The sequence below is a fragment of the Trichosurus vulpecula genome, chromosome 6, assembly GCF_011100635.1.
Source record: "Trichosurus vulpecula isolate mTriVul1 chromosome 6, mTriVul1.pri, whole genome shotgun sequence".
NCBI lineage: Eukaryota > Metazoa > Chordata > Mammalia > Diprotodontia > Phalangeridae > Trichosurus > Trichosurus vulpecula.
Window position 1 is genome coordinate 242370714 of NC_050578.1, and position 19058 is coordinate 242389771.

The 19058-nt window shown below is 40.2% G+C and overlaps 1 protein-coding gene across 1 annotated transcript in view; it reads right to left on the bottom strand.

Annotated features, from left to right (window-relative positions):
- Positions 1-19058, bottom strand: part of DCDC1 (doublecortin domain containing 1) — a 494261-nt gene that overhangs the window by 116681 nt on the left and 358522 nt on the right. The window contains 5 exon segments of the mRNA XM_036765123.1: positions 1061-1225; positions 4184-4354; positions 8180-8285; positions 12213-12413; positions 14011-14145. Coding sequence (XP_036621018.1) covers positions 1061-1225; positions 4184-4354; positions 8180-8285; positions 12213-12413; positions 14011-14145 — 778 coding nt within the window.

Genomic DNA, 19058 nt, shown 5'->3' on the forward strand with positions numbered 1-19058 from the left:
TTTGCATCAGTGAAGACTTGTTAGGTGTTCTTAGTGCCTACATAAAGCTACAGAAGGACCTGTTACTATTTTAACTTTGCAAACTATTAGGCCTCTTTATGTGCTCTAGGTTTCAGACAAACTGGCCAACTGGTTAGATCCTCAGCCTCATTCCATCTCCCACTGCCCAGTAGCCAGGAATGTACTTGCTCCTCATTCTTGTCTCTCAGAAATGTTATGTTATTTAAGGATCAGCCGTGTGGTAATTCTTTCTCAAAACATCCCCTGGTCCCTCCCTGTTGTTAGCCCTCTCTCTTCTCAAAATACCTCATTTTTAAAAATGTGTAAACATGTATCCCCTCAGAAGAAGATAAGCTTGATTTCTGTCCCCATATTCCCCAGCCCCTAGCAAAACTGCACGCAGTAGGTGGTTTACAAAAGTGTGTTGAATTAAGTTTGCAGAATTAAGTTTGCAGTTTCATGTGCAATCACCTTTTTTATTCTACTATATTATGGAAATGCTTGTGGTATTCCATAAATTAAAAATAACACTTAAAAAAGAACCAATTAAATTGAACAGAGAGCAGAACAGTAGGTGAGGGGCAGAGAGCAGCAAAAGTGTCAGAGACATCAAGGTAAAATTCAGGCTATTATTAGAAAATGTATTTTAATCTAACTTGGAAAATGATGAATTAATTTAGATAAAGTGGTTAGTGAACAGGATCATTCAAATACGGGATAAACGGAAGGAGTAGAGAAGGAAGAGATGGGAGCTCCAAGAAGGCAGGGACTGTTTTATTTCTGTTCTTGTACAGGGTGTCCTAAAAGTCTTAGTACAGATTTTAGCTTTAATTAGCTCAATACTGCACTAAGACTTTTGGGACACCCCGTATTTCCTTCCCCACCCCCACCCCACATAGCCAGCACATAGGCAGCACTTACTGGATTATAATAGAATGAGTTTTGTCATAGAGGCTGAAAAAGCGAGAACATTTAATAACAAACCAGGGCCTTTACACCTTTGGGCCCATTGCTTCACAGCGTTAGCACACCTCAGTGCTCTACATACCTGATTTGCAACGAGGTTTCTTAAGCAGAGTTGCTTTTGTTCCTTGGAACCAGAGGCACAGAGGAACTTGTGGCCCGGAAGCAATTTTTTCAAATTTTTCTGGCCGACCATGGACCGGGCGCAGGCCAAGCAGAGCATGATCTTCTTTTTGCTGCCAGGGGCGCAGAAGTAGTAGCCCTAGGAAGGAGAGCAGGGATCTGATTCTCCTAAGCTGGCATCAGCCAAATGCTCCCCATAAGGATCTGGAGCACAACCCAGCCCCTCAGAAATGGTCAGTGTGGTCTTTAAATCCACTGTGGACTTCCTTATTTACATAGATAATCTAGGACAGGTCGATTTCTCCGTATCACTGATTTTTCCAAGGCTGGCACAAAACACTCAGTGTTAATCCATGTATGAAGAAGGGCAGCTTGGTGGCACAGTGAAGCCAGCAAGACCTGAGTTCAAATCCGGCCTCGCTCGGACACTCTCTGGCTGTGTGACTAGGCAAATTACTTAACTTTTCTTATCCTCAGTTTTACCATCAGTAAAAATGAGAAGAAGAATAGCACCTACCTCCCTGTCCTGCCTCAGACATTTACTGGCTGTGTGACCCTTGGCAAGTCCCTTAACCCCTATTTGCCTCCATTTACTCACCTGTAAAATGGAGATAATAGCAGCTATCCACCCCTGACTATTGTGAAGATCAAATGAAATAATACTTGTAAAGCATTTAGTAACCTCTCCTCTCCTCTCCTTCCCTTTCCTTTCCTTCCTTCTTCCCTCTCTCCCTCCCTCCTTCCTTCCTTTCATACATACATGCATACTATTGCATAGTCAGGAGCACTTCTCATAGCTTATCAGTGACTCTAGGCACCTCCCTAAGACAGGGGTTGATAACATGAGGTCACGGAATTTGTAAATATACATATATATACATATATATATATATAATAACTGTATTTTACTATAATTTGTTCCCTTTGTAATTATATTATTTTGTATTATTTTGTTTTATGTATTGAAAAACATTGTTCTGAGAAGGGGTTCATAGCATTCACTAGACTTCCAAACGGGCCCATGACCTTCCCTCCCCTCCTCTCCCCTCCCCATGAGGTTAAGAACTCCTGATCTAGGACTCTATGAGCTACAGAAGAGATAGAGATCTATACTGGTGGAGGGAATTTCATGCCAGGAGTTTCCTGGAGGGAGGAATCGCAAGCCTAGACAAAAACAAAATAAAACACAGGAAAAGCACAGGGTTTATTTCTTGACAAACATCAGCTGCATTCTCTATGAATCTATGGAATCGGGAAGACTAGAATTCTAAGCCTGCTTCAGACACTTTACTAGCTGGGTGACCCTGGACAAGTCACTTAACCTCTGTCTGCTCATTTCCTTATTTGTAAAAGGGAGATAAAACTAGCATCTACCAAACGAGGTTGTTGTGAGGATCACATGAGTAACATTTGTAAAGTGCTTTAAAAACCTGGATGTGCTTTATAAATGCTGTTATTAGATAGATATCTATATGTATTGATAATAGTCATTATCCATCTAAAATAGCATTACGCATTAATGCAAATCATGGCATATATTGATGCTAACGATAGCATTATAGTATATATACTATAGATAGAGTTCTGTCTATACATAGACATATATGAATAGAACCGTATCTATACATGCGTAAGTATAAATGCATATATATATAACCCATATGTGTATATATACACATGCATATATATTATATTATGTAGATAGATATTTATACATACAGCCATATGTATCAGGCATGTAAGTGGTATAGTGAATAGAGTGCTGGGCCTAGAAGCAGGAAGAATCATATTCAGGAGTTCAAATCTGGCCTCAGACACTTACTAGCTGTGTGACCCTGGACAAGTCACTTCACCCTGTTTGCCTCAGTTTCCTCATCTGTAAAATGAGCTGGAGAAGGAAATGGCAAACCACTCCAGCATCTTTGCCAAGAAAACCCCAAATGAGGTCACGAAGAGTCAGACATGATTAAAAATGACTAAAAAACAGCAAAATATCTATACAGTATATAACTACATCAATATATCTGCTTAATATACATATGTATAGCTATATCCATACATATGTGTATACATGTGTGTATATATATATATATATACATATACACACACATATATATATGTTGTTTATTATTCAGTCATTTCAGTCATGTCCAACTCTTCATGACTCCATTTGAGGTTTTCTTGGCAAAGATCTTGAAGTGCTTTGCCATTTCCTCCTTCAGCTCATTTTACAGATGAGGAAACTGAGGCAAACAGGGTAAAGTGACTTGCCCAAGGTCGCACAACTAGTAAGTATCTGAGGAGAGATTCTGAACTCATGAAGATGAGACTTCCTGACTCCAGGCCCAGCACTCTATCCACTGAGTCAACAAGCTTTTCTTTTATGTGTGTATATATATATATATATATATATATATATATATATATATATATATATATATATATATATATACATATAAATATAATTATATCAATAAATTTGCACAATATACATATAGATATAACTATATCTATATGTATAAAAATAACTATGTCAATATATCTATGTGATATATGATCTATATGTATAGCAATAACGATATGTCCAGATAGCTATATATCTGCATAATATACACAAGGCTTATGTGTATGTGTCTGTGTATATATTTGGGTTACAGATATGCATATGCATATCAATGTGTACATATACACACCACAAAATCCTTGGCACTGTCAATTGCTTCAACCTTAGAAAGGGTTCCATTTTTTCAACTGAAATGACTTTAAGAAAAATGGGTCTCCCCCTATTTTGCCTATTCTGCTATTCTCTGAGGACCAGGAAGCCTTTCTATCAGACTTACAACTCACCCTCCTGGAATGGAAACTTCTTGAGAGCCCGAATTGCTTGGCCATTACATCTGTATTTCCAGGGTTGAGTCAAGTGCTTTTCATTAGGAAACCTTCTCAAATACCTTTACTTTCATTTAGGTTTCTCAGTCTCAGCCAATCACTCCCCAGACAACATCCTACTCAGGTCATTGGGTCATTTTCCAGGAGAAAAAAAAGAAGTGTCTTGGCCTGGCGGCCATCTGCCCTTTTTAGAACGATACCCACTTACTACTTGGTCGATTTCCTGTTCCTTTGCCACAGTTGATGTACAAACACCATCATGGTTTGCAGTCGTGATTTCTATGTCCAACTTTGTGCTATAAAAGGCCTTTAGCGCATTATTGTTTTTCAAATAAAGCCATTTTTGATTGGAAGACCCATTACTGTATGGTTTATATCTCTGTCAAAACAAATAGCAGAACAAATGGAGTCAAGTAGGAATGTTGGTCATTTACTAAGTGCCAATTATGTGCCAAGCACATAGCCTAGTACTTATGCAGTGCTAAGTGCTGGGGACACAGGGAAGGGTAAAAAGACAACTCTGCCCGCAAGGAGCTTACAGTCTAATGCAGGAGACATTACGAAAACAATTATGTACAAGGAAGCTGTAGACAGGAACTATTGGAGAGAATCAACAGAGGGAGGGCATGAAAATTAAGGGAGCATGTGAATCCCTGAAATATTTCTGGTTCTTTTAAAAGATTAAGAAAGAAGACAGGCAATGTGACATGGTAGAAAGACTGCCTGCTCTGGGCCTGAGAAGATTGGGATTCTTGCCCCAACTCTGCCACTAACTAGCTGAGTGACCTCGGACAAGTCACATCCCCCTTTGAAATCCTGGTTTTACCATTGGTAAAATGATGGGGTTGGAGGAGATGGACTCTGACTTGCCTTACTACTCTATGTCTTGCAAACTTTCTGACCACTGTAAGAATTATAACCCCTCTCAGATGCCACATTTCTTTCTTTTTACTAAAATAAAAATCATCTATTTATCTGTATAATATACACACATGCATACACATATGTGTATATGTATAAATGTGGGTTATAGACATGCCTATGTGTATATGTGTGAAATGGGGCAGCTAGGTGGTACAGTGGACAGAGCACCGGGCCTGTAGTCAAGAAGTCTTGAGTTCAAACATGGCCTCGGAAACTTATTCGTTGTGCCTGAGCAAGTCACTTCACCCTGTTTGCCTCAGTTTCCCCATCTGTAAAATAAGCTGGAGAAGGAAATAGCAAACCACTCCAGTATCTCTGCCAAGAAAACCCCCAAAGGGGCCAGGAAGAGTCTGAGATGATTCAACAGCAACTACATGTGAATGTATACATATACATACACCAAATTCCTTAGCACCGTCAATTGGTTCAACCTTGGAAATAGTTCCATTTTTTCAACTGAAATGATCTTTACCCGGGAAGCTCAAAGTCTTGGTATATTACTAACATAATAATGCTGCTATATTCCATATAGTATAATAATGCCACTATATATGAAAATGCTACCATAGTAATTCCACTGCAGTCTTCTCTTCGGACCTCTTTCTTCTCCGTGAGCACCTATATGGACTATTTGTGCCCGATTTGTGGAAGAGCCTTCCGAGCTTATGTTGGTCTGATCTTCACCCCAACACAGCAATGTCATGCTGGTCCTCTTTGAGAATGAAGGACAACCATGTGGGCATTAAATAAGAACCATGTCATTATTGCTAACATTGTAGACACTTTATTTAAAAACAGGCCAAGAAAGAGAATAGTTTTCAACCAATGGTGCTATGAATACCATAGCAAATCAAAGATCTTCATACAGATATGAAAAAAAACAATGAATGACATCTATTGTGCCAAGGTAAGGACTGCCAATAAATAGGACACAGAGACTTCTGATTTGATCTAAAGGGAAAGGCCAATGTGGCATCTCTAGAACCCCGAGAAAATGTAAGGACTGTATATTAGCAGAAGATGGATGGGTCACCAGGTATCAACTCAACATCCGTCACATTAATTATTTTACAAGCACTTGAATATACTCTCACAAGCTGACTACTTAAAGAAATAAACACTAAAACTCAGTAAAGAAAAAAAAGTCCCATAGAGAATTTGAATTCCTTTGGGATCAAATTCATTTCTAATAAAACTAGGACTTTCAGGAAAAATACCCATACAGATATAATTTGATGAAATAGAATGGGGTGTTTAGTGTGTGAGCTAGGTTTTCTTTCACTACTCCATGCTAGGAAGGCATCTGATAAAAAGGAATGTAACATTATATACACAGTGTCACCCAGAATAAATATGTAGCCCATATTTATCATCTGGACACAAGAGTTGGTTAACCTTTACTCTCTATCCAGACTACTACATCCTAATTTTGGAGGCAGGGCATTGTAAGTCAAGTTGCATCATTGGTATAAAAAATGTACAGAATAAATTAGATGTCAGGCAGAGACATAATACGTTTATTGAACATGACTTATGGTAATTTTTGTTCTTGTATACAAAGCAAGAGGAGAGCTAAGGTCCTCTGAAATGTTCTCTCTCTCTCTGTCTAATCCACACCCAACAAGCATACTCATCTAGTGGTTTGGTTTTTTTTTTTTTGTGGTGGGGGTGGGGTGAGGATAGTACTTAAAAATGAGAGATAAATTATGATAATAACTAACACGTATGAATTTTAAAGTTTGCCGAGTCATCTTCATATATTGTTTGAGCTTCATAATCATGGTGAGGAAGGTACTTATCTCTAGACCCATTTTTACAGATAAGAAACCTGAAGTTTAGGTGCTATAAGGTCACATAGACGGCTCACTCTATCCACTACACCAGAGGGGTCAAACTCTAATCCTTCTCCCCGAATTTCCCAGGGCAGCCCGAACCAGATTAAAATGTATTTAGAAAATTCTTGACAAAACAAATTAAAATACAGCATTTGTTGTTCAGTTGTGTCCAACTCTTTGTGACCCTTTTTGGGGTTTTCTTGGCAAAGATACTGGAGTGGTTTGCTCTTTCCTTCTCCAGCTCATTTTACAGATGAGGAAACAGAGGGAAACAGTTAATGACTTGCCCAGGGTCACGCAGCTAGTAAGTGATTAAGACTGGATTGAACTCGGGTCTTTCTGACTCCAAGCCCAGTGTTCTACACACTGCACCACCAAGGTGCCCACAATACAACATAGATAATGTTAATTTGTTGTTTTCTAAGTCAATATACAGAAGCAGGGATCCATTTCTCTCTGAGTTTAACATATCGACATTATACCCCATTGTCTCTTTGTAAAAATTCCACAAACTGATCCAATGTAGGTAAGGAACACAGACTTCTCCAGAAAATGTTCTTATAACTTTTCTGTTTTTACCCTTTTGTGTTTTATTGGAAACTTTGTGCATAAATACTATCGATAGACTTCTACAGCCTTCACAAGCCAAGTTCCAAATCAAAGCAGAACATATTTTCAAGAGTTTTAGGCCTTTATTTCAAGCCAACCCTATCAACATCGGAATTTGACAAGCATTTTCTTCCACAATTTCATAAAAATGCAATCACAGGAGGCATAATGGACTGAGGGACCATGTTGCAGGCAAAGAGATCTGGATTCCAGCACCACCTTTAACACATCCTAGGTCTGTGACCAGGAGCAAGTCATGGAGACTTTTGATATTCCAGGCCATTCTCTAAGACAATAAAATTCTGCGAGCTGCTGCCATGCAAATTAGGCTATTTTATTCTTGAAAGATATTGAGACCATCTATTCATTGGTTCAGGGAACGTAAGACTTAGGCCATGGACATCACTTCCTGGTCACCTGAGTACAAAACAGTTACAGGGACACTCTAGACAACAACTTGGCTGCTGGAAAACAATGGCCAGCCCAAACAGAGGATCCTTGGCATGTTCTTACTATCTAGACTTGTTCAATACTCTTGTTAAAGTTAAGAAAATTTTTTGTGAACTGCTGAATGGTCTGTAAGTGTGGGCTCTGAGTCAGGCCCAGTCCAGAACAGCTGTTAACCCTCATCCATGGAGAGGGTTTCCATATTGGAAGTTTTCTGCACTGGAGACATCACAGGTCTGGACAAAAAACTCCATCAAAGAAACACTTTTGGTTTGATACAGGGTATGGTATCTCAATCATCTTTGTGCAGATATAAGCTCTAACGGCTTAAAACTTGATATTGAGAAGAAAAGTCCCCTTTGTTCCTCTTGAGCCCACATAAAGCTTACCTGAACAATAACAGGGTACCTTGTGGCCTCTGCAACATCCTCTGTTGCACCTGTGGGCAGGGCTACGGCAAGTACCAGGCCTGGATTCCTCATTAGGTGAAATGTCCTGGGGAAGAAAAAGTCCTTTCATCTGCGAAGTGCCATGGGCAGATTGGACATTGCTCTTTACCCATTAAGATTTTTTTTTGGTGGGGGGGAGGTTTGAATACCAATTTTCCCTCCCTCTTCTCAACCCCAGATCTCTATAATGTATGTAGCATATATAAACTATGTTTGTAGTTTGAGGCAAATGGTAAAGCCCATTAATTTCAAAATGTAATAAATTCTTGGATAAAGTTCTCAATTTTTCTTTTGAGAAATCCTTTAAAAAACACAACAAAAGAAAACATTAAATGTCACTCGTCTCTAGTTGGAGTCCAAATTGTGGATTTCCATCAACCATTTTTTTAGCTATAAAAAGGCAAAGAACAGAGTTTGTTCCACCTTCTATATTTGGGTAGGTATCAGCTAGATTCCTAATAAAATGTTCATTTTTCCCCCATGTTTCCATCAGTTGTGCTAATGTGGGCCTTTGCTGCATTATGTTTATGTGTTTATATTTTTATTTTTTTCTTTCTGATTTTAGAGTAAGTGTATCATCCTCCAGGAATGTGCAAGTCAGTCATGTCTGAGGCAGGAGAATGTGGCTACCCACTGGGTCAGTCTAAGCTTTTCTTTGTCAAATTCATTTCAGGATGTAGGGGTAAGAATGAAATGGGGGCTTTGGAAGAAACAAACACCAAGTTGAAAGAACTGATTCTGAGCAATGTGGCTGAAAAGTAGGGAATAATTTTACAATTAAAATTCATTGGATGGCCTGAAAGAAGTAGTGTTCCCATTAGCTAGCATCACTATTATTGTGATATAATTCCCACGACTGGAAGGTTGAGCAGCTGGTGGATCCCTTGAGATTGGGATTTCTGAACTTCGGCTGACCAGGAGTCCACACTAAGTATGGCACCAATATGGCAAGCTTCCCAGGAGCAGAGACACCTACCTGGCCCAGGTCAGAAATGGGACATAAGGGCTGCCGTACTTCCAGCCTGGGCAAGATAGGGAGGCACGGTCTTGATCATGATGATGATGGTTAGCATTATATAGCACTTTACATATGTTAATTCATTTAATCTTGACTTGTTAAAGGGCCAGCAAAATTCTGAAATAGGTGAATTCATCTTGATAATTCCCCCACCTGCCTTTCAGTGTTCCATCCCACCCTCGACACTTCCCTGGGAGTCCATCTTTGCTTCACTCTTTCTAAGATCTCCTGGACTATCTGTACATGAAGAAGGTGTCTGAGGACTAGAAAATCTTATACAAGGGTCAACTGAAAAATGTGACTAGTTTAGCCTTGAACAGAGAAGACTTGGAGAGAATGGAATCATGGTCTTCAAAACCATAATTTTATTTAAGGTCTATTTTTATCATGGGGACCTCCACTAAAGCCTCCCTTAGATGCTTTATTGTGGTCTGGAAGAAACACTGGGTTCTTGACAGCCAGTGGAGTAAGTTCTGGGAAGTCCTGTCCAGCTGGAAAGACTGAATATGGACCCAGTAAAAAACTATATGACTTTTGTCCAAGAATTAGTTTAGGAGGTGGGTTTGGAGTCGCTAGTTACCAGAATTAACACTACCAGGTGATCATTGTTTCCAGCCAAAGCAACTCATGAAGATCCATGAACTAAGGCGTGGAGAGATTGTGATCCAAGTCATTCAACTAAGTACCCAGACAGATGAAATCAGGCATTTAAAAAAAAAAGATCCTGTGATAGGGGGAGTGGGTATATTTTAGGGGCCTCTGGGGAGAAGAAATCTGGTAAAAAGTCCCAGGGTGACTGGTATTGTTTTAACCTACAGAAGAATTTTCTCAAAATTCAAGTTGTTCAAGAATGGATCGGGCTGCTCCTGAGAGAAGGCTTCACTGGAGGTATTTCAGCAAAGTGAAGGTAGTCAATTGTTGGGGATATTTAAACGGCATTTACAGCTTCAGAAAAAGGTTAGACTAGGGGATCTCTGTGGTAATTTATAGTAATAATAGTCACATTTATACAGCACTGAAAGCTGGAGTCAGGGACACCTGAAATCCAAACCTTGTGTTAGACACTTGGGAGCTGTGGGACCCTTGGCAAGTCACTGAGACTCTGTCAGCCTCAGTTTCCTCCTCTATGAAATGGGGACAATGAAAGCACCTATCCCACCAAGAATGCTGTAAGGATCCAGTGAGATAATGTACATAAAGTGCTCTATCAACCTCCCAGGGCTATCTATGTGCTACCAGTTGTGATTACATGTTAGCCCACTTAATGTTCACAAAAAGCCCATGCAGCATGGTACAATCTTTCTAGGTGACAAAAAAAACTCTGCAAAAAAAAAAAACAGGCTAAAAGACTTTCCCAAGGTCACACAGAGGTCTGAAGTCAGGTGTTCCTGACTCCTTGCAGGGTCCAGGGTCTGTATTCCCCATACCACTCACCCAGTGACTTTAAGATTCTGGAGCCTTCATTTCAGGCATCCTCTCTTTGGGGCAGGGAGACTTTTCCTACTCTCTAACAACTCCAAGTAGGCAGGTGCCCACCCTCTCTATTTATAAGGCTGACCCTGGATATTCGGTGGCCTCCCTTAATACTTCTCTATTTGGGGAGGAGTGTCAGGGATGGTGAGACTGTGAATCATTCAACTATGATTTTGTATGTGTTTGCAGCATCCTAGAGAGTAAAATGGGCCACTCAGTAGAACAGTAGTTAGCCTGGAGTCTGAGTTCAAATGTGACCTCAGACATTTACTAGCTGTGTGACCTTGGGCAAGTCACTTAACCCTGTTTGCCTCAATTTCCTTATCATAAAATGAGCTGGAGAAGGAAATAGCAAACAACTGTTGTATCTTTGCCAAAAAAATCTCAAAGGGGGTCACAAAGAGTCAGACACAACTGAAAAAAATGACTAGACTAGGGAAAAGGGTAAAATGCCAAGATGGGTCCACACCTAAGTGTCCTCTGACCTAAATACACAGGTGTATTAATGCCAATGCTCCATAGCAAAGTTTCTATGATACCATGGAAGGGAAAGGAAAGGGAATAATCACTGCTTAAGTGCCTACTGTGTGCAGGGCATTGTGCACCTTACACATACTGCCTCATTTGAGAAAATCTGGAGGTGGAGTGGGGAGAAGCTAGCACATGTGTACAGGTAGTTATTGGAAGCTATTCCTCATTAATATTGATGTTGATTTCCCTGGCTTCTCTTCATCAGCCTTAGCAACGCTCCCTTTCTGGAATTAAAAGAGGAATGAGAGGAGAGACTCTTCCCCCACCCCACTTCCAAGGGAGAATTCAGAGCTAGAAGGAACCTTAGAAATCACTCACTTTGACGGCCCCCTCACTCCATTTTAACAATGATGAAACTGAGACTTGGGTGAAGCGACTTGTTCCAGATGACACAGATAATAAGTGGAAGACCCTGCATCCAAAGCCAGGCCCTCAGACCCTAAGTCCAATACCCTTAGGCCAGGGAAGGGGGAGAACCCTATCCCCCAAATTAGAAATGGATACCCAGGAGCCTACACAGTTAATACTCATTCTTCCCCAGTCAGTGGATGATCTATGAGTTTGCAAATTCTGTGGAGTAATCTGAGTAAAACGTGGCAGATATGAAAAATTATAGGTTTTTCCAAATCTTCAAGTCATCTGTAAAAGGCATATTTTAAAACGATAGTCCAATCCGTTCTTGGACTATGTGGCCAAATAATAATATACCTAATGGACCCAATAGGTCAGAACGCACATATCTTATCAGAATCGGAGTACAGATAGGTTGCTAGGTATGTACTGAACATTTATTTATGCTCTTCCTCCACCTCTTGAACACACACCCCTCCCCCCACACAGGAAGAAAACCAAACCAAATGAATAAGATAAAATCCCAAGCCCTTGGAGCTCTGCCAACGAAACCTCCCATTCATCCTTGAATATTTTCACCAAAAATAAAATGGTTCCCACCTGGTCTCTTCCTTGTGTAGCCACTTCTGATACTTATCATAAGAATTCTTCCTCATCAAAATAACCCCAGAACCTGAACGCAAGTTAAGACGCTGAACCCCCAAGACAAGGCTCGGAATGGAAGAGTTGAAAATATACCCATCTTTGAATTCAAACTGCTGATGGCAGGCCTTCTGCAGTACCCGGTGCTTCAGGCAATTGCTAAGATAGAGAAAAGTCCATTAGCAGCAGAAAAAATATCCTGTGAACCTGATGTCCTGGTGATTGTAAACTCTTTAGGAGAGAGAGGGCCCTGCTGTGAGTCACGTAACAGGGCCTGGTCCAAAATCAGCATAATGAAAGCCACGGCTCTGCTGGTCAGTAAGTGTCCAGTCAAGCATAAATGGGAATTCTGAATATTACTTCTAACTGATGGGAATATATTCTGGGGGCCTCCAGTTTTAAGAGGACAGAGATGAGAAAATCAAAGAAATGAAGTCATTTGGTAGATAATGGAAAGGTGACCTGGGGAAGTGAGCTAAGACAGGGCAAAGAGGAAAGGGGAGAAAAGAAGAGGAGGGTGTACGAGCTTTGCAGAAACAATGCTGCCTTCCTTTCCATACTAGGTTCACTTTGACCAGCTCACAAGAATGGGTTTTCTCATGCCCCCAAAACACCTACTCCACTACAGAATCAAAGAAAGGTAATTCAATGGTATCTCAGATTTACAAGAGGTCTGCACTTGGAGGCCTCAGAGTATTAAACAAACTTATTAAACCTTGGAATGTTTTAGCAAGATAAATGCCAAATCTTCTAGTCTCTGTCTTCCAAATGCAAAATTGTCACAATATTAAATGATTTATTAGGGATAAGAATATGGCATGCAAGAATTTATGTTCTTAGCCTTGCACCTAATAATAACAAAGAATAAGACAGAGAAAAGAAAAGAGAATGGATTCATTAAAGAGCTTGCTGGGTACACATCCACTAAAAAACATGCCTCTTTTCCCCAAAACATGTGTCAACATAATCAAGTAAGCTCCCAATTTCAGTTGTTGTGTACAAGGGCCTTTTTCTAAAGGGTGGAGGGAGGGAAAAACCAGGATTCAAATTAGATCTCCATTACTTATCATAGATTTTAAAGTCATAAGTGAACTTAAAGATCTGCCTCATTTTACGGATAAGGATCTGTGGCTAAGAGGTATTATGTCCAGTGGGGAACCTATGGACTTGAGGCCCTCTAGGTCATTGGGTGTGGCCTTCTGACTGAGTCCAAGTTTTACAGAACAAATCCTTTTATTAACAGGATTTGTTCTATGAAGTTTCGATTTAGTCAAAGGGCTGCACTTTAGGACCTAGAGGGCCACGCATGGCCTCAAGGCTACAGGTTTCCCACCCCTGGATTAGGCCCAAGGTCCCACAGGTTGAAAGAGTAGATTCAGGATTGAAACTCAATTCATCTACCTCTAAATTCACATCTCTTTCTACCCTAGAACCCTAACTTCCAGTACTGAATCACCCATGTAACTTTAGGTAAGTGACAGTGACCTATGATCTTTATCTCTCTGGGTGGGATGCAATTTCCTCTTCTACAAAATTAGAGTGGGTCGTTCTGGCTGACTTCTCAGGTCCTTGCTAGCTCCAACTGTTTTCGCCTCATATTTATTCCTTCTCCAGCACTTAGTACAGAGCTCTCAGTATAGTAAGGACTTAACAATAAGATCATTGCATTGAATCACTGATCCTTTGAAATATATTTGCCCACGGGACAGTCATGAAGCCAACTCTTCTCTCACAGATTTCCTTGCCTGACCTGTACCTTAATTTCTTGTATGATTCAACACTTTTGAAGAATCTTTCTTCCTCCCGGGTATCCTCAGAATTGGGGGGAGTCAGCTGCCAGGCGACCCTGCGGTGTTTTTGACATGGAACAAGGTCCCTTTCATGTGAATCTCTAATAAAAGTTAAAACATGAAAAAGAATGTCAGAATTAAGACAGATGTTCATGGAGATTTCTCTGCGGTATAATTTCATTACTTATTATGCTCCTTTATGGAACTGAAAAGTCTAGAAATCAAAAGAAGAAACACAAAAATTAGTCCAAAAAAGACTTGTCTTTTTTTTTTGACTGAGAATTCATATTTTGGGAGAACAAGAAATGAAACCCCATGTAATTGGTTTCCATCTTAGAATAGAAGATGATAAACAGAGTCACTGAATCACATAATAAGGAACATTAATCTTTGGAATATTGGATGCTTTCAGTAAGATTAAGCCATGTACTATCTCTCAGAGGCCATACACAATCCAGCTGTTATTTAGCTCCTGAAAGTCTCAACCTGCTAGGTCTTGACGTCATCATCATCTCTCCACGGACCATAAGCAAACGGAGTAGCATTACACATAACATTATAGGACTTAGAGGTATGAGAGACTTCAGGAATCATCCACTCCAGGGGTTCTTAAATTTTTTTGTGTTATGGATCCCTTGGGCAGTCTAGGAAATCACATGGACTCCTGCTCAGAACCCTAATTTTAAATAATAGAAAAAAATATTTTATTTCAGTTAGAGGTTAATATAATTTTTCCCCACCCAAGCTCACAGACCCTCCCTCCCTCAATCTATCTATAGACCCCAGGTTAAAAACTCCTCATCTAATTTAACCTCCTCACTTTACCAAGATGGAAACTGAGGCTCACAGAGGAAGTAAATAGGTTTCCAAGTTGAACCCAAGTTTTCTGACTTCAAATCCAGTGCCTTATGTTCCTTGGTGAGATTTGAAATCTATTAGTTGCTTATACTCATCCTCATATTCCTGGAGAATACTCCACTTTGTCAACAGTAAGAAAGTGGGGAATCTTCTTTTGTTTGATTTTTTCCCCTGGCACTGATGCTCATACATCAAATCATCTAAGTATACAACATATAAAGCCTTGGAGAGGGGAAGTCTTTTGTTTGAAATGTCAAGGGAGAGGAAAACTGGTACTCTGGGTGCTGATTGATTGGAGGAAAACAAACCTAGCCCAAGAGTGGAGGTAAAAGATAGCTGATTAATTTATATCCTGCTCGGGAGTGAAAACCATCAAGGCAAAGGTTCTGCCTTCAAGGGGATTATAATCTAGAATCAGAGACATGGGTAATGAAGGCAAGATAGGGGATAGGTCAGTCAGTCAGCTTCAGATTGTGTGACCCTAGCCAAGTCATTTCACCCTGTTTGCCTCAGTTTCCTGATCTGTAAAATGAGCTTGAGAAGGAATGGCAAACCACTCCAGTATCTTTGCCAAGAAAACCCTAAATGGGATCACAGAGAGTCAGACATGACTGAAACAATTTAACCACAACAACATAAAAGCCAAAAACAGTCCTTTCTCTCAGCAATCTCACAACCTAATAAGGGAGACAAAATGCAAACCATGCATATATAAATACAGTGTAATGAAAGGGAATCTCACAGGGAAGGCTTTATTAGTGATGGGGGAAAGGGGACTGAAAAGTGACAATTATACCTAAATAACCCAAAGACAAGTTTTCTGGGAGAAGTTACGAGTAGTTGGAAAATACTATGGAGCCATGTAACAGAAAGCCAGATTTAGAGTCAGACAAGTGGGATTTGAATAAGTAAAATGGGCAGCTTTGGGACAGCGAGGCAACAAGCATTTATTAAGCACCTACTGCATGCCAGGCACTGCTCTAAGAGGTAGAGATGCAATCAATGAAAGGTAAAAGATAGTCGCTGCTCTCTAGGAGCTCACATTCCAATAAGGGAGACAATGTGCAATATGAATTCCTTCCCACATTGGAGGTCCTTGAGTGGAGGAAGGATGTTTACTTGTTGGGTATAATTGTAGAGAGGATCCTTTGGGGAGTGGGGCATGGATCCACTTAGAGCCTCCCATTCTTTGAAATCTCAGCTCTTTGTCCTACAACCTGAATGGCCCTGGGGAAATCACTGGATTTCTTTGGGGCTCAGGATCTCTTCAGCAGGATGAGGAAGAGATGACCGAGATCCTATGAATGCCTACAAGTGTCTTTGATCATTATTTCAGAATCAAGCGATACCAGATGACTCATTTAGGCCCACACTGGTAGCCTGCATCAGTACAGCTGACTTAACCCATTCCTAGTGTAAGACACAGAATATGGGACAATTACTTCTTTACTGACTGATGGCTATTGTAAGCTTCATCAGAATCTGGTCCCTTCTGCCTTAAAGAAAGCAACAGTGCCACCTAATGGAGTCTAAAGAAAGAGCAGCCTTGCTTCCCCCACCCCAGGCCTGGCACATTTCTATGACCACATTGTACGTTGCAGGGAGTACATTGTGTTTTCATAACTAGGAAAATAGAAACCAGGCATTTTTATTCTTAATTCAATTTGTTAAGCAAGGGCCCGACAAGCTTCTCCTGGAGAGCCTGGAGGTTTAATTTGTGGCTAATAAAGCACTGTGCTAGGCTGGTGCCTGATGGGCAGTAAAGACAAAAAGTATGGGAGTGAGTCAACTCTGGGCTGTGCTTTGAAACCCATCTTGACTCTGATCTAGGTCACTAATGAAGCGATAAAAGTTCAATCTTCAAGCTGCAGTTCTGATGAAAGCGTGCACTTAGCCCAGTGCCTGGGGGGCTTAATAAATAATAATATTATTCATAATGATATAATAATTTATAAAAATAAACAGTAGGTGATTTACTAGTAGATCTGTTTGACTGAGAGTACTGGTCCCACGGTACTTTTCTCAGCTCCACGTTATACCTATTTCTATTGGCCACAGAGCCCCAGGGCTCAAAGGTTGCTGAGAAGTGTCTTCTGGTCTTAATTTCTGCCCTCCCCAGTGATCACATTCCAATCAGTTCGTTTTTCTCTAGGTAAGAATCTTTAAATCCTGAGAAAGTCTTACATTAGCTTCCTGTTGAATAAATTCAATTTCAAGAAACATTTAAGTGCTTACTATGTGCAGAACACTGGACCGGGTTTTGGTAGAGCTACAAAAAGAGGTAAGTTTTCACAAGGAGATTAAAACCTAGTAGGGAGAAATGCTATACACATAAATAGCTATAAACCAAATCAAAATCAAAGCAACAACAAAAAAAAACATGAAAAGCACTGAGATTGGTGCAATGTATAAATAGGATCTAATGAGAGACAAAAGAGAAAAAACAGAAAGCATTTAAATGATGAGTAAGAATTCATTCCAAGAGGTAAGATGGAGCGGTCCAGTCTGCAGGAACAGTGAATGAAGAGATATAAATCGGAAACTGTAGGGTGTTTGGGTGTGTGAGTTAACATTTATAAAGAACTTTGCAAACCTTAAAGCTCTATATAAATGGTAGAAATAGTTATTATCATTATTATTGTTATTATGTTAGATGACAAGTAAAAACGGACTGGAGTGGAAGATGGAGCATCCTGTGTGAGCAATAGTCAAAGGCCATCGTTGCTAGATTTGAGAGGAATTGGAATAAAGTATGAAAAGATGGCAGCAAAGTAAGAAAAGACTGGAAAAGTAGGAATGGGCCAGGTTGTGAAGGGCTTCAAAAAACCAAGAGAAGATTTTATATTGACTGTGAAATGAATAGAAAGCCACTTGAGTTTGCTGTGTTGAAATGGTGGGGGAAAGATGGTGAGACCCACATTTTAAGAAGAGCACATTGGCAGGTAGAAGTAGATGGAATGGGGAAAGACTCAAGGCAGGGACACTAATCATCAGTAACTGTAGTAGTCCAGGAGAAAGATGATACGGCTCCCACCAAGGCGGTATCTGTATTGTTCAAGGGAAGGGTACATATATGCAAGATGTTGTGAAGATAGAAATGATAAGACTCAGGAACAGTCGGGATTTTGGGATAAGTGTGAGTGAGGAGTCAAAGATGACCTGAGGTTGTGAGTCTGAGCTGGGAGGATAAAGGTGCTCTCAACAGGAAAAGAGAAGCTGAGAAGAAGGGAAGATTTGGGGTTAGTCCAGTTTGGCATGATCGAGTCTGGGAAGCAGAAGCACATTAAATAAAGCTGAGAAGTTTGACCAAACCAGGGAAGATCTTGAATTCCAGGATGAATTGAAATTTATTTGGGAGGACTGTATCCATGCATAAGGATGAGAAATCTGACACTGGTGTGGAGGCCAGGTGAGAGAGAGAGAGAATAGGGAAAGAGAGTGGAGGCTGAAATTCTATTAGCAAATTATTGAATGAGTCCAGATAAGTTGCAGCAATGGAAGTGGAAGGAAGACAGTTGCAAGAGATATTTTTAGAGATACAATCAACAGGACTTAGTAACTAGATATCAAAAGCTGGAAGAGAAAGACAAAACAGTAAGGATTGGGACTTGTGAGACAAGGTGAATGATGGGACCAGTGAAAGAAACTGCAAAATCACAAGGGAGGAAAGGCTCTGTAAGGAAAGAATATGCTGGGTTTGGGACATGGCAAATTTGAAGGGCCAGTCACATATCCGGAGAAGACTATCTTATAGACACTTATGGATGTGGGTCTAGAGCTGGTGAGAGAGGTCAAGGATGGTGAACAACCATATATCAGTTAGCCAACAAGCATTTACTATGCACCTGCTATGTGACAGGCACTAGGCTAAGCACTGATAAAAATCTGAGAGTCCCTTTATTAGAGGTTATGTGATTAAAAGTGAATAACAATTACCATGAGAAGGAGAAGAAAAGAGGATCGATTTGATAACACTCACTTAAAAGGATCAGCAAGAGGATATAAAGCCTGTGAAGAAAACAAGAGTTGAAAAAGTAGGAGAACCAAATAAGTTCTTAAAATCCAAAGGAAGAGAGAATAACAGAAAGTGGAGGCGTTCAACAATACCAAATGCTACCAAGAGGTCTGAGAGGAGATAAGGCAATGATATATGGTA